The following is a 27,361-nucleotide window of genomic DNA, read 5'->3' as shown; positions in this document are numbered from 1 at the left end:
AAGCCACCTTAGGCTGGTTTAAGTTGATTTGTTTTTTTATTTTTAAAGAATAGTTAATTAAATTGTTAAAGCTGGTTCAGATTTTTAACTTTCGTTTGGTGTCGCTAGTGACACAGATATTGCAAACCTCACCTTCAAGGAACTGGAATCATTAAGCAAAATCACAATCGAAAATTCCTTCAGTTCCCAACCCTATGGCCGTTGCTGTTTGGCTCAGTCTGAAATAAAGTACGGCATCCATGACATGAATATGACAGGGTTTGTATTCACATGTTGGGTTTCAACAGCAATATTCCTCACCTCAACAGCTCTTTATTAGCGGACTCTTGGCCTTTTTTCGCAAACAGCCTCTTAGAGCATCTTTGCCATCCTCCATTTTCCCCCCAGGCAGGCCAAACACACTCTTGTCGACTGAAGATTGCTCTCTTCAGTGAGAACGGCCTCTGCATTAGCGCTCCTCTCTCCAAACTCTTGATGGCTGTCATGCGGTCACAGCCCCTCCCTCCTGCCATCTCAATTTTCATCTTGAGGGTGCTCAATGTGGCTGCGGCACGTTTCGCCGAATGGCAGTTTCATTGTCACCGCGGCTGGTAATGGGTCTTGAGAGGCGGGTGGATGGCAGCTTTCCCCCGCTGCTTCCATTAGCTAATGCCCTCTTCTATCAGTGCGAGATGAAAGGACTGCAGCGCCACGTCGACGTACAGCCTCTTTCTCTGAGAGAGCAACTGCGGTACGCAGGCTGTTGTTATGCAAACCGGTTATCAGAGAGCAGCGTCCGCTCTCTCGTCTATTCAAAGGCATCCTCTGCAATGCAAACAAATGCACAAACATGCCGTCACTCTCGCAAACATGTGCCGCCTTTACGGACTCATGCATTAGGAGTTTTATAGTTAAAGCCCTTAGAATGCAAACAAACTTGCACATGCACTGCAAAAAAGAATGAATAAATTCTTAATCAGTATTCTTAATCTTGTTTTTTTTTTCAAGTAAAAATATGTTAACTTAAAACAAGATTAATTTCTTAAGAAGCAAAATTCTGTTTCTGATAATAAGATATATATTCTCTATAAAAACCAATCTAAATATTTTAAAAAATGTTGATGCTCCAGTAAATGTATCTTGTAAAAATGTTTTGATATTTTTAGACAAAAATACTGATTATGAAAATGATTTGTGCTGTGAAGTCATTAGAAAACAAACTTGCGCATAATAAACATGCACACCATTTTCCTACCATCTTTTCAGATATTGTTACATTTGTTTTGTCATTTGTGTGTCTTTTCTCTCATGGTTTGAGTTCAGTCATGTTTTGAATGTATGGAGTGCAAAAGTAGGGGTTCAGAAGTAAAAATCCCATCCATGCTGAAATATGCTTCTGTACAAGCCACAAATCAGTGTGATTTCAACTTTAAATAGCCACATTTTGAATGAAGAACTACACTACCCATAATCCTAAAGAGAGATCCACCAATCAGAGAAGTTGCTGTTAAAATGGAAATGAAAAGTGCAGCATAAGAGCTATGCAGTGATTTTTATTTTATTTTATTAATTTTTTAAATGTCAATGTAGAAAATTAATGGGAAAATTCTTCCGGAGCCAAGACCGCTGGCTGAAAATGTGGGCAGGCACTGTTGAGCTCTATTGTCGAGTTATCATTTCAACATGTTGTTGTACGTTAGCACTTAGCATGGACAAGTTTGCTTTGTACTAACAAAGGACAAACATGGCAATAAATAGTTAAAATGTTGTTTACAATCTGTCTACATTTCAAAGTGTCTCAACTGCCTGTTTTTAGTTTGATAGTGAGCGATCACTACATTTGCTTGTTTGAACGTCAGCTACGTATGATTTATTCCCGTCCCCTTTTCCTTCGCAGGTTCAGCTGCATCGGTTTACCCCAGTAACCTTCATTTGTCAAGTTAGTTGCTCTTGTTTCTTCATATGTCTCACAAACACTCTTGATTTGAGTCATTTATTTATACGTTCATCTTCAACACTTTTGCCACACGCAGTGCAGGAGGCGGGGTTTGATATGTCACATACTGTAGAACTCATGGCCGGCTTAAACTACAATATCCAGCTCCTAACGTTCTTCTGAACGTATCCCATTCTGTGCCATGTTTTCTCCATTTTAACACTTGTGGACGAATAACATCCTTCTCTTCATTAGGAATGCGCTGTGCGGCTTTTGTGTCCATTTTCTCAGAGCATGTGGCTGCTTCGTCCAATCATACAGGCCGGATAGAAACCTCACATACTCCATCCTCTAAAATACTTATGTTTCAGCGTACGCTCAGATGTTTCGCTGCTAATGTCTTAAATGTTGTTTTGTTTCCTGTGTGCAGGGATGGCCAGTCACCCCCCTATTCCGGTCATGGAGTTGGCAGATCACATCGAACGTCTTAAAGCAAACGACAACTTGAAGTTCTCGCAGGAGTATGAGGTAACTGTCATGAAAACGCTGCTTGATGTTTACTCTGAAATATAGTCAGGGATTTTAGAATTATTGTACATTTGAAGCTGATCAGATTAAAACCAGAGTACTCTTTTAATTTCTGGACTGATTCTTCAGTCAGGGGAACTTTAATGTCCCCTATGATGATTTTAAAGAAATAATGCGGTAACATTTTACAATATGATTTATTTGTTAACAATAGTAAACTATATTAGTTAACATGAACTAACAGCAAACACGACTTGTACATCTCTTATTAATCTTAATTCATGTTAATTCGAACATTTTCACTTTTAAAATGAATTTTTATAGGTTAACATTAATGCATAATGAACTTTTTGTTATTTATTATTTTCGCCCCTTTTCTCCCAATTTGGAATGCCCAATTCCCATTACTTAGTAGGTCCTCGTGGTGGCGTGGTTACTCACATCAATCCGGGACAATTCTCAGTTGCCTCCGTTTCTGAGACCGTCCGCACATCTTATCATGTGACTCGTTGTGCATGACACCGCGGAGACTCACAGCATGTGGAGGCTCATTCTACTCTCCGCGATCCACGCACAACTTACCACACGCCCCATTGAGAGCGAGAACCACAAATCACAACCACGAGGAGGTTCGAACTAGCGAACTCTAGGGGTCTATTATTATATGTAGAAATTAACGTTAACCAAAATTAATATATGATGTATATGAAGTACTGTTCATTGTTAGTTCATGTTAACTAATATGGTTAACACATACAGTTTTAACAAATACAACCTTATTGTAAAGTGTTACCAACTTGGTTAATGTTAATTTACAATATAAAAACAAATTGTTTACTGTTTGTTAATATAAAAGTTCATTATGCATTGTGGTCTGGGTATCTCAGCGAGTATTGACGCTGACTACCACCCCTGGAGTCGCGAGTTCGAATCCAGGGCGTGCTGAGTGACTCCAGCCAGGTCCCCTAAGCAACCAAATTGGCCCGGTTGCTAGGGTGGGTAGAGTCACATGAGGTAACCTCCTTGTGGTTGCTATAATGTGGTTCACGCTCTCGGTGAGGTGCATGGTGAGTTGTGCGTGGATGCCGCGGAGAATAGCGTGAAGCCTCTACACACACGCTAGGTCTTCGCGGTAACGTGCTCAACAAGACATGTGATAAGATGCACGGATGGACGGTCTCAGATGTGGAGGCAACTGAGATTCATCCTCCGCCACCCAGATTGAGGCGAGTCATTATGCCACCATGAGGACGCGCATTGGGAATTGGGCATTCCAAATTGGGGAGAAAATCACAAAAAAAAAAAAAAAAATATTCATCATATATCCACTGTCATGTATTATGCACCGGGCCTACCCTGTGTGATGAGACGCACATGGACAGGGTTGGGAGGGTTACTTCTGAAATATATTCCACTATAGATTACAGAATACATGCTGTAAAATGTCATTTGTAACATATTCCGTTAGATTACTCAAGGTCAGTAACGTATTCTAAATACTTTGGATTACTTCTTCAGCACTGGTAGATTTTTTCACTTGTTTTAAAAACTCAGTAAGACAAAATACACGTTAAAAATACATTCTCTGAAAAACCTAAATATCTTATGCGGTGTTGTTTCTAAAACAAGAAAAATCAAGTTGATCTAGTTTTAAGGTAAAGCTGACAATTTACACAAGGTTTATTTCTATTTCTTCTGCTCCAAACTTACTTCAAACTTACTTCTCTGTCTGCTCGTATGAATGTAACACATCATAAGAAAGTGTTTCACCGCTGTTCAAATGCACTTTGGATCACATCATTTATATGTATAAATGTTTTTCCATCTGAAAGGACTAAATATTAAATGAAACAAATGACAATAAAATGCAAAGTAATCTCTTCAGTAATCAAAATACTTTTTGAATGTAACTATATTCTAATTACCAATGATTTAAATTGTAACTGTAGTGAAATACAGTTACTTATATTTTGTAATTTACATACGTAATCCCGTTACATGTATTCCGTTACTCCCCAACCCTGCACATGGAGATGAACAACAAGCGTGGCTGCACAGCCATCTCACTGAAGTCTACGCAGATGGCCATCAATGCGGTTAAATATAAAACATTTCCGCAACACGCGCATACGGACTGATCAGTTCCAATGCAAAACACATCTCGTTCACTGTTCACAAGACTTTTTAACAAGCTGACAGGCCATCGTAATCATGCATTTCATTGCCATTTCTGCTGAAAAACAACCTTTTTCATTTTTCGCAAGTCTGAGCGAAACAGCATAATTCTGGCACTGTCACGGATTTGATAAAAGGTTTTGCCGCCAATGTATTTTACCTTTTTTAATCTGTGATGAGAGCAGTTCTGGTGTCACCGGTGTATCTCTCATACTTCTCTTTGTGAGCAGTGGTGTAATGGTGATTCAAATTAAAATCTTGTGAACTAAACACATGGGTTTCCCCGTGAACTAGGTAAACAGAAAAAACGTTTTCCCATTTTGCCTGGAAAATGCGGTTTCTGTAGTCAGTTGTCATTTTGGGGAACATGAACTGTTTGGAACAAGCGACCTCTACTGGTAGATAACAGTAATAACACTCTTGCCTGAATGCAATCTTCACATGAACACTTTTTCAATGTACTAAAATCAATCTTCAGTCTAACATTATCTGATGTGGCACCTGTTGCCCATCCCTTCTTTAGAAAATATACAAATTTAATTCAAAACAGCGTTTCATTATATTACAGAAATGTTGCATCATAGTTTTGTGTTTACATGCGATCAGAAACTGATATAAGCAAACTATGACCCCTTCTTAGTGTTTGTAGACAGAGGTCGCTGTGTTGTTTGTGACCTGATGAACGTTCAGCGCTCACCCACCAAACATGATGATATCAGTCACCCGCACAGCCCGCCGCCAGACACTGTGACACATTTTCTGACCGTATCTCCGGCTGCCTATCAGTTGTCATTTAACATGACGGTGTGTGAAAGGTCAGGTAAAATGTTTCACGATGTAATCTCATTATCTCGGTGAGGAGACATGCAGGGCCAGAACATTACTCCATTTTCATCACTCACATGGTTGACAGCAGCTTCAGGGTTGGGAAAAATTGTACATTTAAGAACTGGCTCCCTTTCAGTTCATGACTTGGAATTTGAATTGAATTGGCCACACCCACGTGATGTTGTTCAAAAATAAAATTTGAATAGAATCGGCCACCCCCACGTGATGTTCAAAAATAGAATTTGAATAGAATCGGCCACCCCCACTTGATGTTGTTCAAAAATAGAATTTGAATTGAATTGGCCAACCCCACGTGTTGTTCAAAAATAGAATTTGAATAGAATCGGCCACCCCCACGTGATGTTCAAAAATAGAATTTGAATAGAATCGGCCACCCCCACTTGATGTTGTTCAAAAATAGAATTTGAATTGAATCGGCCAACCCCACGTGTTGTTCAAAAATAGAATTTGAATAGGATGGGCCACCCCCACGTGATGTTGTTCAAAAATAGAATTTGAATAGAATCGGCCACCCCCACTTGATGTTGTTCAAAAATAGAATTTGAATTGAATCGGCCAACCCCACGTGTTGTTCAAAAATAGAATTTGAATAGGATGGGCCACCCCCACGTGATGTTGTTCAAAAATAGAATTTGAATAGAATCGGCCACCCCCACGTGTTGTTCAAAAATAGAATTTGAATTGAATCGGCCACCCCCACGTGATGTTGTTCAAAAATAGAATTTGAATTGAATCGGCCACCCCCACGTAATGTTGTTCAAAAATAGAATTTGAATAGAATTGACCACACCCACGTGATGTTGAATTAGAATTAGAATTTAAATGGCCACACCAATTGCTTCAATTAAAAGAAAAAGTCACTTGACAAAACATAAATCATTATATAATTCATTTTGACTAATTATTCCCTTCTTGTACCCTAATATTTCGAATATTTTTTCCTCAACTGTTAAGACATATTTATGTCAAAACAGTTGAAACTTTTAATTTTGCCATGTAACATGACTAAATGTCCACACACTGTTTTCAGATAACTTTAATAAAGATTAAACATCAACATTTGAATCGATTGATTATATAATATATTGAGCTATACAGTATATTCTGTTAATAATAAACAGAGAATATATTACAAAAAAGTCATAAATTCTGTGTACTTGAATGAAATTATATTACAGTATACATCTATTATATTATATTATATTAAGTTATGTTTTATTATATGATATGAAATTATATTATATTATACATGTATTATATTTTATTATATTATATTAAATTATGTTATTGTAAATAAAATTGTATTATGTATTATATATTGTTATATTACTATACTTATAAAGTGAAAATATTTTTGTATTTCATTCAATTGTAATTCTATTTTCTTAAATTCAAATTCTACATCCTGTTTACTGACTCAATTCCAGTTCAGTACTATGAATTTAATTTTTAAGGGCATTCTCATTTCAGTTCTGTGAGCTTTCTGATTGGCCGTTTGCATTGTCGAGCTGCGTTTGATTGATCGATAGAGTGTTTTTAAACGGCAGACGAACCAGAGCGCAGCGTCCACCGGATCGGATCTTCCGAGAGGGACCGTGAGAGCTGAGTAAAGCGTGACCGAGAGTTCATTTGCTCTTTTCAGGGCTCTTGGCCGCCGTCGGGCCCCTCGCTCTGCGGTTACTGAACATGAGGTCAGACATGGACCTCCGCCAAGCTGCCTGCCAAAACGCCACTCGCACACACTCAATTGTCATTCTGGAGCGCTTTTGCAGGGGCACAGAAAGTAGTTTCAACCCACAAAAGAGCGGGCGAGTTCACAAGCAATGTTTCAACAGATTTGGGCTGAATGATGCGGCTTAACTGCAGATTTGTCATCTTTAGGGGCTCTTTGCGGTTCGACGCTGTGACTCACCCGACAGAAAAACACCAGCACTGTTAATTTATGGTGTTTCATATCAGAGGCCTGTTTGCTTATTAGAAAGGTTATAGAAACAAGTGCGAGTAATTTACTGCTGTAACGGCAGTGTTTTATTTCTTTATGAATGTTGGTCTTATTGGGGAGACCAGGGCTTGTTGTCACACGGGGAAGTTGTCACAAAGGCAATGTTATTACAATATTTGTTGGCCAAATCAATGCTTCGATATTTTTGTGTGTCACATTTTACATTTTTGCTGTTTCATAATTGTTTTACAAATATTTTTTTCTGAAAAGCCTATAAAAGGCTGTTTAATGGCAGGAGACTAATATAGTGTAACAACATGCCCCGCTATTGGTGTTCAATGAACTGTATGCATGTGGAAATGTTGCGTAGCTTTTTTGTAGTCAAGACTTTAAGGTTTGTGTCTCAATACAGATAATAAACCTCCACTGGAGTAAAAAGTGTGACAACTAGCCCCCCTTTTCCCTATGTGTTGAATGCATTTACCTCATTATGTATGTGAAATATGGGCTTTGACTATTGACAGTCTAAGAGCATTGATGGTTTTGCTGTTTTTGAGTGTAATTTGTCCAAGTTGTTTGCACTGGTTTGAAAGGGCACGTCAGTGGACAAAGACGGCGTTTGAGAGGGAGCACATCTCGCCGTGATCTGTTAAAATCTATTCAAGGCATGAAGACATTACTTTCCCCGCTTCGCTTACGGGACCAATTTTCATTCATTCGCCGCTCCTCTGAAAACTGTAATTTGAAATTTGTCAACGCAGAGAGCTGCTCGCAGGCAGATGCGTATCATCTTTTCATTTTCAAAAGACACTGCCGAGACTGAATAATTTCATTATTAAAGTAAATGGGAAAAAATTGCAAGCGGCACATAAGACTGACGCGGGGGTCATATCACGCACAAAAGCTCTTTCACTGGCAGATTTGTCCCGCATTCGCTCTGACTTTCATACCGACACCTGTTTTTAAAACGATCAGAGCTGGCATGTTCAGTAGTAACGACTCACAATTGTACTGCAAGAACATTCAAACATTCCCCACATCACAAGTGGTAAAGATTTGTATTTATAGACCATTCATTCATTCATTCATTCATTAGACAATACATGCATTCAGTATGGTTGTAATATCCCCTACATCAAAGATGGAAATGGATTCCATTTATAAAGCATTTATTTAGTCATTCATTCATTCATTTGTCAGTTCATTCATTACGATTCAAATATTTCCTCCTCCAAAGGTGGATATTAATAGCATGATCGATCGATTGATTCATTCATTCATTCATCTGTCCATTCATACATTCGTTCAGTAGTCAGTTAGTTCATTCATTACAGTTCAAATATTCTATACACCAAAGGTGGATAGGGTTTATTTGTTTATCCATTCATTCATTGATTCATTAATTCATCATTTTGTCAATTGTTTATGATTACAATATTCTCTATTAATTTCATTTCATTTGTCCATTTGAGTAATTCATTCATCCATTCATTTATTTATCCATATACAGTATTTGTCATTAATAGTTCATTTGTTTTTTCATTAATTCTTTAATTCACTCATTTGTTGATAGATACATGCTTTCATTTATGCATGCAGTTATTCTTTTGTTCGTCCATTTGTTTATTCATCTGTATGATCATTCATTCATTAGTAGTATCCCCTACATCAAAAAAATGGAAATGGATTGCACTTATAAACCATTTATTCATCCATTTGTTCATTAGTAGTTCAGTTTTTTTATGAATGCATTCATTTGTTCATTTATTGATAGATACATGCTTTATTCATGCAGTTATTCACTTGTTGGTTCCTTTATTCATTCATCTGTATGATCACTCATTCATTCATTAGTCTATGAATTACCTCATTAAGATCTGAATATTTCCTACATCAAAAAAAAATTTTGTATTGCATTTATAAACCATTCATTCATTCATTGTTTACTTCATTTTTTTGCTCATTCATTCATTTTAACCACCTGTTGATTCATTCATTCATTAGTCAGTTTTTTTTTCTATGGATATGGATTGCATTTATAACCCATTGATTTATTGATTGATTCATACATTCATTTGTCAGTTATATTCCCTGCATCAAGGATGAATATGAGTTGCATTTATAAATTATTCATTCATTCATTTATGCATGCATTCGATATTTTAAGATAAAAAAATTCCTTTATGTTTATTTTTCCATTCCTTTGTCCATTCGTCATTTCTTCATTAGTTTTCTCATGAATTAGTTCATTCATTGATATATGCTTTCATTTATTTCATTCATTAATATTACAATATTCCCTACATCAAAAGAGGATATGGATTGCATTTATAAACAATTCATTCATCCATTCATTGTTTAATCTTTTTGTTTGTTTATTTGTCCATTTGTTGATGTGTTTGTTCATTCATTTTCATTCAGTTGAATGAATCATTTAGCTGTTGATTTATTCATCCATTCACCACTCAGCGTTCAAATGTTTAGCAAAGTAAACTCTTGCCAGGTTAGCTGTAAATGTATTGCTGTATTAGTTCATTCACCCTGTGTGACACTTTTATTGTCTGTATATTTCATAAACACAATATATCTTGAGTTCACCAGCATGAGCGTCACTGCCCAGGACCAGTGTTTATTTCTGAACATATCTCGATATATATGATGAGTTACAGCGGCGAATCTATTTTTAGTCGTCAGTTGCACCGAATGCTTGTCGTAGCTGTGCGTGTCACGACACGCTCCAGTGTGGATATTATTGGCCGTGTGAAATTCAAAGTATGTTGTATCCGAGCCAACAGTTACCACATGCTTTTAGAAAAAGTACAAATGTCATTTGAGACACATCTGTGTGATGTTGTTTATCTCTGATGCTCATTAACACACTAATTATTAAATATTCTTCATTTCTCCTGCAGTCGATTGACCCCGGTCAACAGTTCACATGGGAGCATTCAAACCTAGAGGTCAACAAACCAAAGAACAGATACGCCAATGTCATTGCCTACGATCACTCCAGAGTTCTGCTGTCTGCCATCGACGGTACGTTTACTTCATTCACTTACTCGTTTTATTAGTTTTTTGATGCTCTAATATACAGATATGCAGTATACAGCATGTGCAAATCAACAATGCTATCAGAAGTTGCAATTAATTCAACTGTAATGCTACAAATGCAAATAAATGTAGTTAGAGGCAAAAGATTTAACCACACACGATGGAGAAATAATGGGCCTGTTTCAAACTCTAGTGAATTGCCTTGCTGTCTACTGTCTAAATAGGCAGCTCCCTTCTAAGGCAGCATCTTAACTGAAAAAGAACCTCACAAGTGCTCTACATAGACAGCTACCACACAAATAGTTAATTTGATTTAAAACGTTTTATGTTAGCATTTTGCTAAGCTAATGATGTGATACTCTGATAAGCCAAATAATACACAGCACGCAGTCATTTTTTAATTAGATCGAACTATTTTATTGGTACTTTTCAAAATTACATTTTTCAGCCATTTTTACCACAGTTTTACCATAATAACTGGTGTTCTTATGCGAAACGCCGGTAAATTCTGATAAATATAACACAACAGCCACAAGTGGCTTTTATGAAATGACAGCAACAGCAAAATTATTAAAGAAAACAATGTTCAGTATACAGTCCAATTTATTATTGTTAATAATCAGAATTCAGGGGAGTCACGTGACGCCATGCGAGGATCGGACGTGTGAATGGCGAGCTTTGTGCACTTTGCTAGTTTTAACTCTTTTAATGATATAAACCGGTGAGATTCAATACACTCTGTTCTAGGAGGACAATATGTCAAAGAATTCTAAATCCTTGGGCTCTGGAGACATTATAAGACACTTACGTGCTCAAGCTGATACCCCCGAAAGGGCCACGGGCCCGGGAGTCGATTTGGTCGGAGAAATCCATATTGTCGGAATTCCTGAGGCCAAAGAGGGTCGGGATATGGTGAAATTCCTGGATGGGCTCCTTCCGAATCTGCTCGACATAACAGGCCATAAGCTGGAAATCGAGCGAGCTTCCAGAGTTCAGGCGTGGAGATCCGAGAAGGGAGACAGGTCCCGATCAATTCTAGCCAAATTTCTGAGATCATCCAATAAAGATCTTGTGTTATGCGAGGAGTAAAGGAAGGCTTTCTTGGAAAAACCACAGCATTTTCTTGTTCCCAGACTTTGTGAATTCAACAAGAGAGAAACGTGATCGATTCAAGGAATACATGAAACTCTTACATCAACTGAAGGTCGCTTTTGCACTGATATTCCCGGCCAAATTGAGAATAGATGCTAAGGAGGGCCGTTAAACATTCACTTGCCCACAGCAAGTGATGTCCTTCATAAAGTCAATGGAGTGAGTAAGTCATTTTTGTGATACGTCACAGCCGAATGGACCGGCTCAATGAACATTCACTTGACTGTTTGAGGAAACTGAGTGTTTTTTTGTTTTTTTTTTTGGTGCTGGTTCCGCCTAGCGGCTGGAGTTTATGTTGCAGAGTGGTACACCTTCGGGACAGTTTTGTGGATGAATCTACATGCTCTTTGAGTTTGTTCCGCCTATTGGCTGGAGTTTGTTTTATAGATCATCTTTTGCTGTGTAATTCTGTCACAAAATGTTTATAGAAACACTGGACTTGAGCAATCCGACGGCAAAGTTTTCACAGGGGTCCTCGTAGGCGTGCATGGACTGTTTGAGTTTGGAGGGATGAACAGTGCACGTTTTTCTTTTTTCTGTTTGTTTTTTTCCGGGGGATGTTTGGGTTTTAATGGTCGCACAAATGTTGGAATGTGGTCTTTTTAATTTAGTTTTTGACACGCGATCTATTTTTTCTTATATGTCAAAACGTCACATGTTAATATGAGTGGATTTTCTCTCTCCACGTGGAATGTGAATGGGTTGGGGCACCCCATAAAAAGAAGGAAGGTTATTTCTCTTAAGCATAAGAAATATGATATAGTGTTTCTTCAAGAAACATCCCTTTCTCCGCAGGAAGCTAAACATTTTTGAAAGATATGGGGTGGGCATTTTTTTTTTATAGTGCTGGCTTGAGTAAGAACAGGGGAGTCATTACACTGATAAGTAAACATCTACAATTCAAATGTCTCATACAGAGTAAAGATTAGGAAGAGTAATTATTGTTTTAGCTGAAATTCAGGGGCAAAGTCTTATTTTGGCTAATATTTACGCACCTAACGTCGATGATCAGGGCTTTTTTATAGATCCTGAAGGGATGTTGCAAGCCACTGGCACCCCTCATGTTATAATATTGGGAGGAGACTTTAATCTTTTGATGGACTCAGTCCTTGATCATAGTGAAGCAAAAGTGTGCAAACCCCCTTCCTACTTTGAGTCGGGGGACAAAGCAGGAAAACATCTGGCTAGATATATAAAACAGAGTCTTTTTCCACCATTCCCTCAGTGAAATCTGCTGGTGGTGAAATTTTTACCTCGGCCATTGATATTAATAATGCTTTTAAAGAATTCTATCTTGATCTTTATAGTTCCACATCTTCGTCTACTGATGAAGATATTAGAAACTTTGTGAACCATTAGAACTTCCTAAACTGACATCTGAGCAAATAAATTCTCTTGATTCTGAGATAACCTTGGAGGAGCTTGGCGAGGTAATTAAGGCCTTGCCTACAGGCAAGTTCTGTATGCTATAGAACTGGCTCCACTTTTGCTAGAAGTGTATACGGAATCATTAAAGAATGGAAAGCTTCCACCAACCATGACACAAGCCCGGATCAGTCTGATTCTTAAAAAGGACATAGATCCAAGCGAGTGTAAGAGTTACCATTCAATTTCCCTGATCCAGCTACACATTAAAATATTGTCAAAAATTTTGGCTAACTGATTGAGTATAGTTATGACATCTCTTATACATTATAGATCAGGTGGGGTTTATTCGGGGCTGTAGCTCTTCTGATAACATTAGGCGTTTCATCAATATTGTGTGGTCAGTGGCGAATGATCAGACTCCAGTCGCTGCCATCTCACTTGATGCTGAAAAGGCGTTTGATATGGTAGAATGGGATTATCTTTTTAAGATTTTGGAAATGTACGGGTTCAGGAATACTTTTATTGGATGGATTAAGTTACTTTATAGACATCCGGTAGCGGCGGTACAAACAAATGGATTAATTTCAGATTATTTTACTCTGGATAGGGGCACTCGGCAGGGCTGCCCTCTTTCCCCCTTATTGTTCTGTCTTGCCCTGGAACCATTAGCAGCTGCGATAAGAAAGGAGGATGATTTTCCAGGGGTGATGGCGGGAGGTGTGGAGCATAAGCTTATGCTTTACGCAGATGATATTTTATTATTCCTCTCCATCCCCACTAGATCTATGCCTTGCCTCCACAGAATTATTAATTCCTTTTCTAAATTCTCAGGATATAGAGTTAATTGGTCTAAATCTGAAACTTTGTCTCTGACAGCGTACTACCTGGTAACGGCTTTTCAGCCGGGTGCCTTCCAGTGGCCCGAACAGGTCGTTAAGAATTTGAGTATTTTATTCCCAGCAGATTTGTGTGATTTAGTTAAGATTTAATTTTGACCCCTTAATAAAAAGTTTTTCGAGCGATGTGGGCAGGTGGGCTTCATTACATTTATCGATGATTGGGAAGGTTAATGTTATTAAAATGAATTGTATTCCAAAATTCAACCACCTGCTAAAGTCACTCCCTATAGATGTTCCCCTCTCTTATTTCAAGCAATTTGATAGCATAGCGAAGTCCTTCATTTGGAATGGTAAGCGTCCCAGATTACATTTCAGTAAGCTGCATAGGCCGATTGACAAAGGTGGGCTAGGCCTACCCAAGATTTAGTTTTATTATTATGCATTCGGTTTCAGACATTTGGCTCATTGGTCGCTTCCACCTGAGAGAGCCCCTCCCTGGTTTTGTATTGAACAGGAAGTTCTTGCCCCTATTTCACCATTGCAAAGCCTTTCTATTATACTAATCGGAGAAGTTAAGTCACACCCCGTTATCTCACATTTGTACTCAGTTGTTTAGGTATTTACAGCTCTGCCACCTGCTATGTACTATTTTTGTGAGTAACATACACCCTCCTAAAGCAGCAGATACTCTGGGAGTGGTGATTACTGCTTTTGGAAAAGGTCATGAGGAATCAGTGTATTACTCCCTGCTAATTCAGAGTCTGGGGGACGGAGCTTCATGTTCTATCAAGACATTATGGGAGAAAGATTTAAACTTGGTATTGGAGGAGGGAGTGTGGGCTAGGATTCTAAAAACATCAAGTCTACATGCAAGGGTGCGCCTTATGCAATTTAAGATTTTACATCGATTCTATTGGACCCCCTCTAGATTGTATAGGCTTGGTCATAAAGACACACCCACCTGCTGGTGATGCCAATCAGAAGATGGAGACACAACCCATGTTTTTTGGTGGTCCAAGCATTTTGGTTGAGGGTTCAGAGTTTTATGTGTGACATATTGGGCACTCAATTTTCATTTTGCCCCAGACTCTGTATTTTAAGTGATGGGGCGGTCATTAATATAGGGGATAAACACATAAAAGATTGGGTCCTAACAAGTGGTATGATTGCAGACAGATTGTTTTAAGGGGATGGAAGTCGGCTGGAGCGCCCTCATTTCAAGAGTGGTGCACAGAGATGGGGAGAGTGGCGGCATTCAAGGAAATGTCATGTAGAAGGCTGGGAAACTTAGATTTATTTGATAAAAAATGGGGCAGCTATTTGGCATTCTTAGAGGGTTTTCAGGGAGGGGCAGTAGAAAGAGATGTGTAGTTTTAAATGTGTGTGATTATTATAATAATTCATATAATATTATATACACTATATTGCCAAAAGTATTCGCTCATCTGCCTTTAGATGCATATGAACTTAAGTGACAACCCATTCTTAATCCATAGGGTTTAATATGACGTCAGCCCACCCTTTGCAGCTATAACAGCTTCAACTCTTCTGGGAAGGCTTTCCACAAGGTTTAGGAGTGTGTTTATGGGAATTTTTGACCATTCTTCCAGAAGCACATTTGTGAGGTCAGACACTGTTGGACGAGAAGGCCTGGCTCGCAGTCTTCACTCTAATTCATCCCAAAGGTGCTCTATCGGGTTGAGGTCAGGACTCTGTGCAGGCCAGTCAAGTTCTTCCACACCAAACTCACTCATCCATGTCTTTATGGACCTTGCTTTGTGCACTGGTGCGCAGTCATGTTGGAACAGGAAGGGGCCATCCCCAAACTGTTCCCACAAAGTTGGGAGCATGGAATTGTCCAAAATCTCTTGGTATGCTGAAGCATTCAGAGTTCTTTTCACTGGAACTAAGGGGCCAAGCCCAGCTCCTGAAAAACAACCCCACACCATAATCCCCCTCCACCAAACTTCACAGTTGGCACAATGCAGTCAGACAAGTACCGTTCTCCTGGCAACCGCCAAACCCATACTCGTCCATCAGATTGCCAGATGGAGAAGCGTGATTCGTCACTCCAGAGAACGCGTCTCCACTGCTCTAGAGTCCAGTGGCGGCGTGCTTTACACCACTGCATCCGACGCTTTGCATTGCACTTGGTGATGTATGGCTTGGATGCAGCTGCTCGGCCATGAAAACCCATTCCATGAAGCTCTGTACGCACTGTTCTTGAGCTAATCTGAAGGCCACATGAACTTTGGAGGTCTGTAGTGATTGACTCTGCAGAAAGTTGGCAACCTCTGCGCATTATGCGCCTCAGCATCCGCTGACCCCGCTCTGTCATTTTACGTGGCCTACCACTTCGTGGCTGAGTTGCTGTCATTCCCAATCGCTTCCACTTTGTTATAATACCACTGACAGTTGACTGTGGAATATTTAGTAGCGAGGAAATTTCACGACTGGACTTGTTGCACAGGTGGCATCCTATCACAGTACCATGCTGGAATTCACTGAGCTCCTGAAAGCGGCCCATTCTTTCACAAATGTTTGTAGAAGCAGTCTGCATGCCTAGGTGCTTCATTTTATACACCTGTGGCCATGGAAGTGATTGGAACACCTGAATTCAAGTATTTGGATGGGTGAGCGAATACTTTTGGCAATATAGTGTATATATATATATATATATATATATATATATATATATATATATATATATATATATTTTTTATTTTTTTTTTTTTTTGTGTATACTCATGTGTGACTACAGGGATGTTTGTTGAGGGTCAGGGTGGGGTTGGGATTGGGAGGGATAATAGTGGGGGTTAAATGTTGATTCTGTGAATATATGTTTTGCTTTTCTTTGACAATTTTGTGAATAAATTAAAAGTGTTAATCAGAAAAATAATCAGAATTAAAAAATTTTCCCCAAAATAATGCAACGAGGCAAACTTGGCACATTAATTGAAAATTTGCAGGTGTTCTTTTTATTTCATTTTTTTTTTATTATTTTATTTTTTTTATAGTAATTTTCAGTCAATGATTTTAATGCCAATGAATTAGTGAAGATAAGACCATTAGGAAGAGAAGTCACTTTAATAATACTGTTAAGTTGCATTAAGGAAGATTTATATCCACACATAATGCTAAAGTTGTAAACCATTAGGCAAAGAAGTGCTTGAATGCAAAAGATAAAGAATAATGTTGTCTGCATATAATGAGATATAATGGTGGGAGTTATTAATTTTTAAAGGAGAGATTGTTTGACTGTCAGGATAAAAAGTGATATTGAGGAATATGAAGTTGCTGTCGTTTCATAAAAGCCACTCTGGCGGCCAAAAGTTTGGAATAATGTACAGATTTTGCTGTTTCGGAAGGAAATTGGTACTTTAATTCACCAAAGTGGCATTCAGCTGATCACAAAGTATAGTCAGGACATTACTGATGTAAAAAACAGCACCATCACTATTTGAAAAAGGTTTTTGATCAAATCTAGACAGTAGCCATCACTCCAACACCTTATCCTTGAGTAATCAAGCTAAATTGATAATTTGGTACTAGAAAATCACTTGCCCTTATCAAACACAGTTGAAAGCTATTGGTTCATTAAATGAAGCTTAACATTGTCTTTGTGTTTGTTTTTGAGTTGCCACAGTATGCAATAGACTGGCATGTCTTAAGGTCAATATTAGGTCAAAAATGGCAAAAAAGAAACAGCTTTCTCTAGAAACTCATCAGTCAATCATTGTTTTGAGGAATAAAGGCTATACAATGCTTGAACTTGCCAAAAAACTGAAGATTTCATTCAAAGGTGTACACTACAGTCTTCAAACACAAAGAACAACTGTCTATAACAAGGACAGAAAGAGATGTGGAAGGCCAGATGTACAACTAAACAAGAGGATAAGTACATCAGAGTCTCTAGTTTGAGAAATAGACACCTCACATGTCCTCAGCTGACAGCTTCATTGAATTCTACCCGCTCAACACCAGTTTCATGTACAACAGTAAAGAGAAGACTCAGGGGTGCAGGCCTTATGGGAAGAATTGCAAAGAAAAAGCCACTTTTGAAACAGAAAAACAAAAAGAAAAGGTTAGAGTGGGCAAAGAAACACAGACATTGGACAACAGATAACTGGAAAAGAGTGTTATGGATCTTAACCCCATTGAGCTTTTGTGGGATCAGCTAGACTGTAAGGTGTGTGAGAAGTGCCCGACAAGACAGACACATCTATGGCAAATGCTACAGGAAGTGTGGGGTGAAATGTCACCTGAGTATCTGGACAAACTGACAGCTAGAATGTCGAGGATCTGCAAAGCTGTCATTGCTGCACGTGGAGGATTTTTTTGATGAGAACTCTTTTGAATTTATTTTCAAATTGTAATAGTCATTTTCATGTTATTAATGTCCTGACTATACATTATGATCAGTTGAATGCCACTTTGGTGAATAAAAGTACCAATTTCTTTGCATAAGAGCAAAATCTGTACATTATTCCAAACTTTTGGCCCCCAATGTATATATCTAATGTTTGTTGACAACATCCACTCAAACCAAAGTAACGAAATGTTTAAAATTCATTAGATGTCCACTTAATAACTCTAGCTTTAACAATTTATCCGTCAGTCACACACAGAATTAGCCAAAGTGAGACAGCGTTCAGTTTTTAATTCATTCATAATTCACCTGACAGACAGAGAGAGAGATTGGAGGTGTGCAGTCGACGGCAGAAACACTGCAATGAGTTTTATCTGCGCACCGCATGTGTGAGCACGTCATGCAGCGTTAAAACTGCACAAATCGCTCCAGTTTCTCAACATCTCACAAACGTCCTCACTTACTTTCAGGTTATTAGACGGCTTTTACCTTTCTGAAAATATGCTCAATACATCATGAAGAATATTTGTAATAAAAGATCTGTTATGTAAGGGTGAATCTCATGAAACCCAAATATTTTACCCAAAAATCGAAGAAATATGTCATAGTTTGCAAAAAAGAAAATTAAAATAAAAGCCTATTTTATGTTTTACATAGTGAGATTTTGATGACAATCCCCCCAAATTCATAATAAATAAAGATATTATTTACACTGTAAATTATGTATATATCATGATAATATTTGTTCATTTGCATTAAAAAATAATTGTATTACATTAAATTATTGTTTACAAATGTAAAAACTCAAAAGCAAAACTCTTTACATTATATTTATCGACCTATTCTGATATTGTTCTTCTGCTTGCAGGTATTCCAGGTAGCGATTACATCAACGCAAACTACATCGACGGCTACCGCAAACAGAACGCCTACATCGCCACTCAAGGCGCGCTGCCCGAGACCTTCGGGGAGTTTTGGCGTATGATCTGGGAGCAGCGGAGTGCAAATATTGTCATGATGACCAAACTGGAGGAAAGATCCCGGGTATGAATTGCCGAACCGCAGTCTGACATCACAGCTCATCTGTCAATTTGATTGGCTCAGAATGTGTCCAGTTACTCATTACTGGATTTATAATTAGAAATTGATTAGTATTGTTTTTCTATTAGTCATTACTGATTATATAAGTATTTAAGTGTCCAATAACCCATTTTTAATTAATGTTTTATTTCTGTTTTTTTTGACACAATGATCAATACATTATGAATATTTGATAAATAATAATATAAATGTATACATTAAAATAATTAACTGGGTCGTATCTTCCTTCGTGCGAGTGTCCTGTCACTCTATACAACCAATCTTTTATAATTGAAAAATATGGATATGTGAGTGCAACGCCCAGGTGAAGACACTGACCATCAATCAGTATCACTTGGTCAAATGCATGCCTCAGGGTTTCGTCTTGCGTCTGCTTTAGCAGGAAATCCCCTACCGGGAATTCCCTAAGGGCAGGGGAGGATGACACCTCCCCTTCCCCAGCGTCAGCCTGACGCGGACAGCCGCAGACGGCCCAGGCCATGCCTCCACAGCCAGCTCTTCGCACATCCCACACAATTCACTTTCTCACAGGACCCATCCGCACACAACCACTTCAATAATGATCAAAAAGCCAGCCAATTAGTTCCCAAAATTAGCAGATTTTACCACTATAGGATAATCATGAATATCCCCGTGCAAACACTTCACCCGATTATTTACCTCCAATGCCCCGTTTTGAACCAAGCATTGATGAATGGAGGTTTGATTACAACCTGAATCCCCCAAGGCTTGGTATGTACCCTCCTTAATACTCATGGGTATTTGGTACATCCCTGCTCGATTGGGGACGGTCTGTGGGGTGTTGAGGATCCAGATCAAGGCCCCCATCTCCATTACCGGGCACTGCTCTCGGACATGACCCGGCTCCCCGCAACTGCAGCAGACTAGCCCAAGCCTCCCGCCCACACTCGTGGCAGTGGACTCCTTCACCTGAGAGGAAGAGAGGGGAGGGACGGGGTTTGTTGGAACAGGGTACCCCCATGACCAGGGAGCCGGTCTTGGGGGAATGTTCCCCTGTTTCTAGGGGAACAGAACAGGATGGAAGGAAGGGGGGGAAGAACAGGGGAGGAGACATAAGAGGGAGAAAGGGCGTGGGGCGTGCCGGCCCCCAGATACGCTGCCAGATGGTCTTCCTCCAGCTGGACTACTTCATCTAGCGATGCCGGTTGGTGGCACTGGACCCACTTGGCCGTCCCCTTCGGCAACCGGGAGATGAACTGCTCCAGTACCACCAGATTGATGACATCCTCGGCGTTGCTGTCTTCCTTGGCCAGCACCCACTGCTGGCAGGTGTCACGGAGCTGCTGGGCAAAGGCAAACGGGCGGCTGACCTCGCCCAGCATCAAGGAGCGGAAGCGCTGGCAGTGTTCTTCTGGGCTGCGGCCGACTCGTTGCAAGATGGACTTCTTCAGCACTGAGTAGTCCAGGAGGTTTGTGACCGGAAGCTGTTGCGCCGCAATCTGGGCTTCCCCCGAACAGCAGCGGCAGAAGATGGACCACCCACTGTTCTGGCGGCCATTTCAGAGCTTCGGCGGTGTGCTCGAAGAGCTCAAGGTATGCCTCCAGATCATCTTGAGGCCCCATCTTGATGAGCAACACGTGGGGGTGTGCTGCTGCCGGGGACGCGGCGGCCACCCCCTTCTGAGGTACTAAGCTCCGCAGCACCCACCGGTCCTCCTCCTGGGCCCGAATGAGCACCTCAAAACGCTGCTGCTGCTCTCAGCGATGATCCATGAGGGCCTGGTGTTGGCCCTGGTTGATGCTGGAAAGGGACCGGAAGACTTCCTCCAACGGCGGCGACTCCATGACAGCATATCCTTCTTCCTCTAATCCCGGGTTTCGGCACCAGTGTAACAGGTTCAAGGAATGAGGACATGGGAGATGGCAAATCCAACTCAAATGTAAATTTATTAATAACAAAAACACTTTCGCTTGAATGCACAACAGTGTAGCTTCAGAAAAGTCACTCAACAGGTTCTGTCATTGTAACGGCAGCGGCCAACAGACACGTAACTTCTCAGCTGGGTTCTCTCTCCCTCACTCTGAGGTCTGGCCCCTTTTATTTCCCCCGTCTCTCACTGTGAACATAGAAACAGAAATTACCAACAATTCATCTCAGGTGAAAACCCTTACCGCTTCCTCTCTCCCCAGACGAACGCTTGACCATGCCCTCACCTCCACAAAAAGACTTAAATATTGATCTGTTTCTCACCCACACCTATCATATTCCTTCTGAAAACATGGATTAAACCACTGGAGTCTGATGGGTTGCTTTAATGCTGCCTTTATTTCCTTTTTGGAGCTTCAAAGTTCTGGTCACCATTCACTTGCATTGAAAGGGCCTACAGAGCTGAAATATTCTTCTAAAAATCTTTGTTTGTGTTCAGCATAGGGTAATTAAATAATGAGAGAATTTTCATTTTTGAAATTTCAATTTTCATTCAAGAAGTATTTCAAGTCTTTTGAAGTCATACAGTAGCTTTGTGTGATAAATACACATACATTTTAGTCGTTATTCACTGATAATCTTCCCTGGGTGACTATCCACATTAGCATCCGGATTCAAAAGTGGTGCATTGACATCATCGGTGCCAAAACAACATTGTGAGTAGTAACCGGATGAGATACATGTTTTTTTTTATAATTATTATTGGACATGAACACGGGTAAAGATTATCAGTGAATAACCACTTAAATTTCACTCTGTTCCTTAGACAAAGCTATCGTATGGCTTCAGAAGACTTGAAATATAGCGCATGAGTCATATGGACTACTTTTACAGTGCTTTTTTGTCCTTTTGGAAGTTTGAAAATCATGGTCACCGTGTGGAAAAGAGCTGCATGAAGATTCTTCAAAAATTTCTACTTTTGTGGTACACAGACGAAAGAGTCATATGGGTTTGGAATGACACGAGGTTGAGTAAATAATGACAGAATTATGGAGTGAACTATTCCTTCAAAAAACAATAACTGATGATGTAGACAAATGTGAATATTGGTTAAAAAAACGTACGTTTTTATTTTATTTGTAACATCTTTTTTAAATCTTGTCATATATAGTATGGCATAACATATTAATTAAATAGTTTATGATTTAAATGGTTAGAAAAAAACAAATATTTTAGGTAAAAAAATGCCCCTGAAAATCAAATCCAGGAGGCAAGTATTGCTCCTTAATTTGAAAGTTCATTTCTGACACTTGTCAAAACTATTATTTTGGAATTGTAAAATGTCTGTTAACAATCCCAGTGCTACACACCATTGATGTGACATTTCCTCTTTACGTCAAGACACACAGCATCGTGTCGTCTTATGCTGCCACTTTGAGTTGCAGATTTAAATTGCTGCATTGATTTTTCTTGGTTTATTCTTTGTGATGTGAATTATTCGCCGCATGAATCCGTAGACTGCTGCGAGCTGACACGCGATCTCTCTCGCTGGTCGAACCTATAAAGATCCACTCAGGGGTCACGTAAAGCCGAAACACAGCGAGGCCACGCTCTTTGTGTTGGCCCGTCTCAGCTTCATCCATTTTAATGAGCTCACGCATTCACAGCTAAAAAACGATGCCAGACTCCAAACTGAATATGTTATTAGTGGAATATTATAATTTGCATGAATACAAGAGAGCATTTAGATTTTTTCTCTTAACCTTAAGGCTTCATGAGGAGATTGTGTTCACGGATGTGTGAGAAAGCTTTCCGTCATCTCTCGATTTTATTCCTGTAGTCTTGACAGGGCGACAGGCGTGCAGTAATGCAACACTATTTTATAGACTCACGATGCAACCAACATCTATAATGGTAATAATAGCTTGCTTTTATGTGATTGCGACAGAGCGCTTGAGATAGTAATTCTAGCATCTGTCAGAAGTCTCGCTCGTGTGTTGAGAAATCTGCGTGTCAGCAGGAAAGGAGAATTGTGTTGGCGAGCTACAGAGTTTGTTACAGAATGTTCCTGGTTCAACAAATGTTACATTCAATAGTACACAAGGCCAGTGTTTTTAAAAACAGCCACAATACTTAAAGGGGTAGTTCGCCCAAAAATGATAATTCTGTCATCATTTACTAATGCTCATGTTGCTCGAAACCTGAAAGACTTCAAATTTCTTGTGTGGAACACAAAAGGAGATATTTGGGAAAATGTTCATGCTGCTTTTTTCATTGCAATGAAAGTGAATGGTGACTATGGTGTCAAGCTCCAAATATGACAAAAAGTACCTTAAACATTTTGTGTTGATACGACAAAGCAATCGAAAGTTATAGCATTACAAAAATAATTTATCACACTTTCCAAAAGTCTCTCCAAACAAAAGAACTAATTACACATGCAAACTCAACAATGACAAAAGGTTTCCAACAGCACATGACACATGGCTATTTGATCAGTTTGATGTTTTTACTGACTGCATTAATATGCAGAATTATTAATAAATGATTAAAATGGAACACTTCTGATTTGTCTGCAAATTTCAAAGCACTTGTTCAGTTTTGGTAATAATGCCTACATGCATTGGAAAGTAGAGCTTCTAAGCTTTCAAATTTTGTGTTGGACAAGACTATAGATAGTAATATTTATATATGTAAGTATTTCATATTTTAACGATTATTCAATCTGTGGTTCTATCTAAGCTTAAAGGGTTAAACGTCAAATGTAGTCTTGTAACAAGTGTTGGGTGTAATCTAATTACTAATGAATGAATTTCTGTAATCGAATTACTTTTTAGTACAAATATGTAGCGTAACGCATTACATTTAGAATTCTTGTAATCAGATTACATTTACCAACTTTCCATTATGTACATTATATGGAGTAAACATATTTCTAAAGTAATATTATTTACGTACGTAGAATACATTTAAAACATGAATTACATTAATATGTTCATCTGTTTGTGTTTTGTGACACCCCCTAAAGAGGCTTTTCTGTGAAAAGTGTTTTAGAAAGTAACTTAAGTATGTAAGTAGCAATGTAATTACTTTTCCGATAAAGTAATCAGTAAAGTCAGTAATCTTCTAAAAATTTTAGAGAAGTAATTAGTAATATGTAGTGATTTCCTGTAATGAGTAACTGCCCATTGCTCATAACTGATCGCTATCTGCCAATTTTGAATGTGACGTATACGAATTGTACAAGTGAGATTTTAAAGAAGAAATGGATGTCATGTAACTATCTGTAAAGCACTGTTTCCACAGGAATTCCCCCTAGAAAACTAGTCCCACTGAAAAAGGACAATTTAGACACTTTAACAAACACTTAATAATTCATGCAAATGCACATTTCTGCTTTTAAACATAGTTGGAACATTCCGCTAAATGAACATGATGCATGTTTTCTGTATGTTTGATGGTGTTTTCAGGTGAAGTGTGATCAGTATTGGCCCAACAGAGGAACAGAAACCTTCGGACTCATTCAGGTCACACTGTTGGACACGGTGGAGCTCGCTACATACTGCGTCAGGACGTTTGCACTTTACAAGGTAGACAGATATATACTCATTATATACTCAATGTCAATAATTCTGTTGTGTTTTTGACTGTGCATTGAGTGTTCTGCTGTGTGAAGATGCTTCAAAGTCTTTATTTGTGTTCTACGGTAAAAATAACAGCATTTCTCAATGGATCTGAATGACATGGGAGGGACAGAATTGTAATTTTCCTTTAAGATTAGACCTTTTTACATGGTTTTCCTCTTGAATGCAGAACGGTTCCAGTGAGAAGCGAGAGGTCCGGCAGTTCCAGTTCACAGCGTGGCCGGATCACGGCGTTTCGGAACATCCCACGCCGTTTCTAGCTTTTCTGCGCAGGGTGAAATCCTGCAACCCACCCGACGCAGGACCCATGGTGGTCCACTGCAGGTGTGTGGAGATTTTGCATAGAGGCCGATCGATAATAGTAACTGAAATGCTGAACTGATATGTAAATTATTGTTTTATTTTTTGATTAGTTTTAAACGCAAAAATAAATGAACAAGCATTAGACTTCTATAATAATTATTATCATTTATTCTATATTTTGGGATCTAAATGTATCTCTGTTTCTACTGTTAAAGGGATAATTCACCCAAAAAATGACATTTTTTTTCATCATTTACACACCCTTGTGTTGTTCCAAACCTGTTTGACTCAGTCACCATTCACTTTCATTGCATATATTTTTTAATTAAAGTTTTTATGCAAAATAAAAAAAACGTACATTACCCTCTTTTTGTGTTCCATTAAAAACAAAGATACTGGTCTGGAATGACATGAGATTGAGTAAAACTATCCATTTAGGGATCCCAATTAGGAATCAAACCCATGACCTAGCCGTTGCTAGCACCAATTATTCAAACACCTGATGTTTTAGAACCGATAACCGATTAAGTATATCGGTCAAAGTGATATCGGTCTATAATCGCATGTTTGTATAACAAATTCCAGACTGTGTCTTTGTACAAAAAGCATAATTTTGATGCTCGTGCATTTATGGCAAACAGAGATATGAAGAAATCTGTTTAATTCCTCTCAAAGCAAAAGATGAAGAGAAGAGCTTCCACGCGCTTCCATGGGAAAACTGCCAGATAGAAAACACGGATTAGAGCACCCTTAAAATAACATGTATGGCAGTTAATTACAGCTCCCAGCAGAGTGCTTGAAATTGAAAAATCCTTATTTCCTCTCTATTCTGTGTGTGTCGCCGGCCCGCGTGCTGAATGCGGGAATTAATATCATTCATTGGGATGGCCACTTTGAATTCCTTTCAGCTCAGATCAGATAACGATTCGACAGCGAGACTTTAATCCGTCTGAAAACACTGCGAGAGCTTTTCATCTGACCATTAGAAAAGAAAAAAACTCGCTCTGGTGTCACAAAGTTTTTGCATCCTTTTGGGGAGTTTTTAAGCGGCGGGATCGCGTGACGCGTTCACGTGTGAGCAGCAGATTATATAGTGCTGTTTGTCAAACGAAACAAAAGACGGAGGTTTAGCCGCCCCTCCTGCGGCGCTAGAGAGTAATTAACTACACTAGAAATTAATTTGAAAAGAATTGGCCATTTAAAGATGAAAATCTTGTCATTATGTACTCACTTTCATGTTGTTCCAAATCTGTATGACTTTCTTCTGTGAAACACGAACAGAAAAAAAAAAAAAAAATTCAAAGTAGTAGCAAGGAATAAGGTGGAAACAAACTCTGAGGTGGAGCAGCACCATGTTTTTTCTTAGAATTATATATTTGTATTACTATAGATATTCTCCACATCAAATAAGTCATTAAAAATGTATTGGAGAAATTGTATCAGAATAGTAGTATTAAATTAATTAAAATTAGTAGTAAATAAAAAAAAAAAACCAAGGAAACAGTTTCGAACATACTCTTCTGTATGCTAATATTTGTTAATTTGTGCGATTGAATTTTTTTAGTTCACTAGTACCAGTGCTAACCACTAAAAAGTAAGCGCACAGTCCTGCATTGTCAGGATTGCTGCAATTTTTCAAATCAAATTTAAGACTTTTTAAGACCTGAACAAATAAAATTAAGAATATGTCCATACAGAACAAACCCACACAATCTCAAAATAAATTAAATCTTAAAGTCCAAATTAAATTCAATCCTAGAAGCAGATTATTGTGCAACCAAAATACCAATAATAACCAGAAATGAGGAGAGAGAAAAAATTTGGTGCATTTTGCAGGACTTTTAACAATAAACAGGCCCAAAATACTCCGGGGACTCTTTTTTTGAAATGTCTGTACTTCAAATGCGTACTTCTTTACATCCCCAAATTTAAGACTTGTTATACCATTTAAGATATTTAGGACTTCTTATGACCTTAAATTTTAAAAAACAGAATTTAAGTCAATTTAAGGATCCGTGGGACATGACAATTATACACATATTGTCCTCAAATTCTCATTATTTTAATGCAAAAAAATCTCTGTCATACTATAATGGAAAAACATACAAATATATTATTTAAATCCTGAAATATTTAAACATCATGGTAGTATTGTTGTACTGCCTTTCATGTAAATTAAGATAATAAATGTATTACATTATTTACAAACATGCAGATGCATGAGAGTAATAAGTAAG

The 27,361-nt window shown here is 38.6% G+C and overlaps 1 protein-coding gene across 12 annotated transcripts in view; it reads left to right on the top strand.

Moving 5' to 3' along the window:
* LOC127454472 (receptor-type tyrosine-protein phosphatase delta-like) overlaps positions 1-27,361 on the top strand; it is a 590,598-nt gene that overhangs the window by 543,562 nt on the left and 19,675 nt on the right. For 7 of the 12 annotated variants that reach the window (XM_051721784.1, XM_051721766.1, XM_051721759.1 and 4 more), the window contains 5 exons: positions 2,346-2,443; positions 10,322-10,445; positions 19,057-19,232; positions 24,648-24,767; positions 24,991-25,145. In XM_051721784.1, the coding sequence (XP_051577744.1) occupies positions 2,346-2,443; positions 10,322-10,445; positions 19,057-19,232; positions 24,648-24,767; positions 24,991-25,145 (673 nt within the window). Of the gene's footprint in view, positions 1-1,876; positions 1,919-2,345; positions 2,444-10,321; positions 10,446-19,056; positions 19,233-24,647; positions 24,768-24,990; positions 25,146-27,361 lie in introns of all 12 variants that reach the window. The other 5 variants (XM_051721752.1, XM_051721743.1, XM_051721733.1 and 2 more) reach the window with 1 other exon arrangement.

This window comes from Myxocyprinus asiaticus, chromosome 2 (assembly GCF_019703515.2).
Source record: "Myxocyprinus asiaticus isolate MX2 ecotype Aquarium Trade chromosome 2, UBuf_Myxa_2, whole genome shotgun sequence".
Taxonomy (NCBI): Eukaryota; Metazoa; Chordata; class Actinopteri; order Cypriniformes; family Catostomidae; genus Myxocyprinus; species Myxocyprinus asiaticus.
This window is presented reverse-complemented; position numbering and strand designations above follow the sequence as displayed.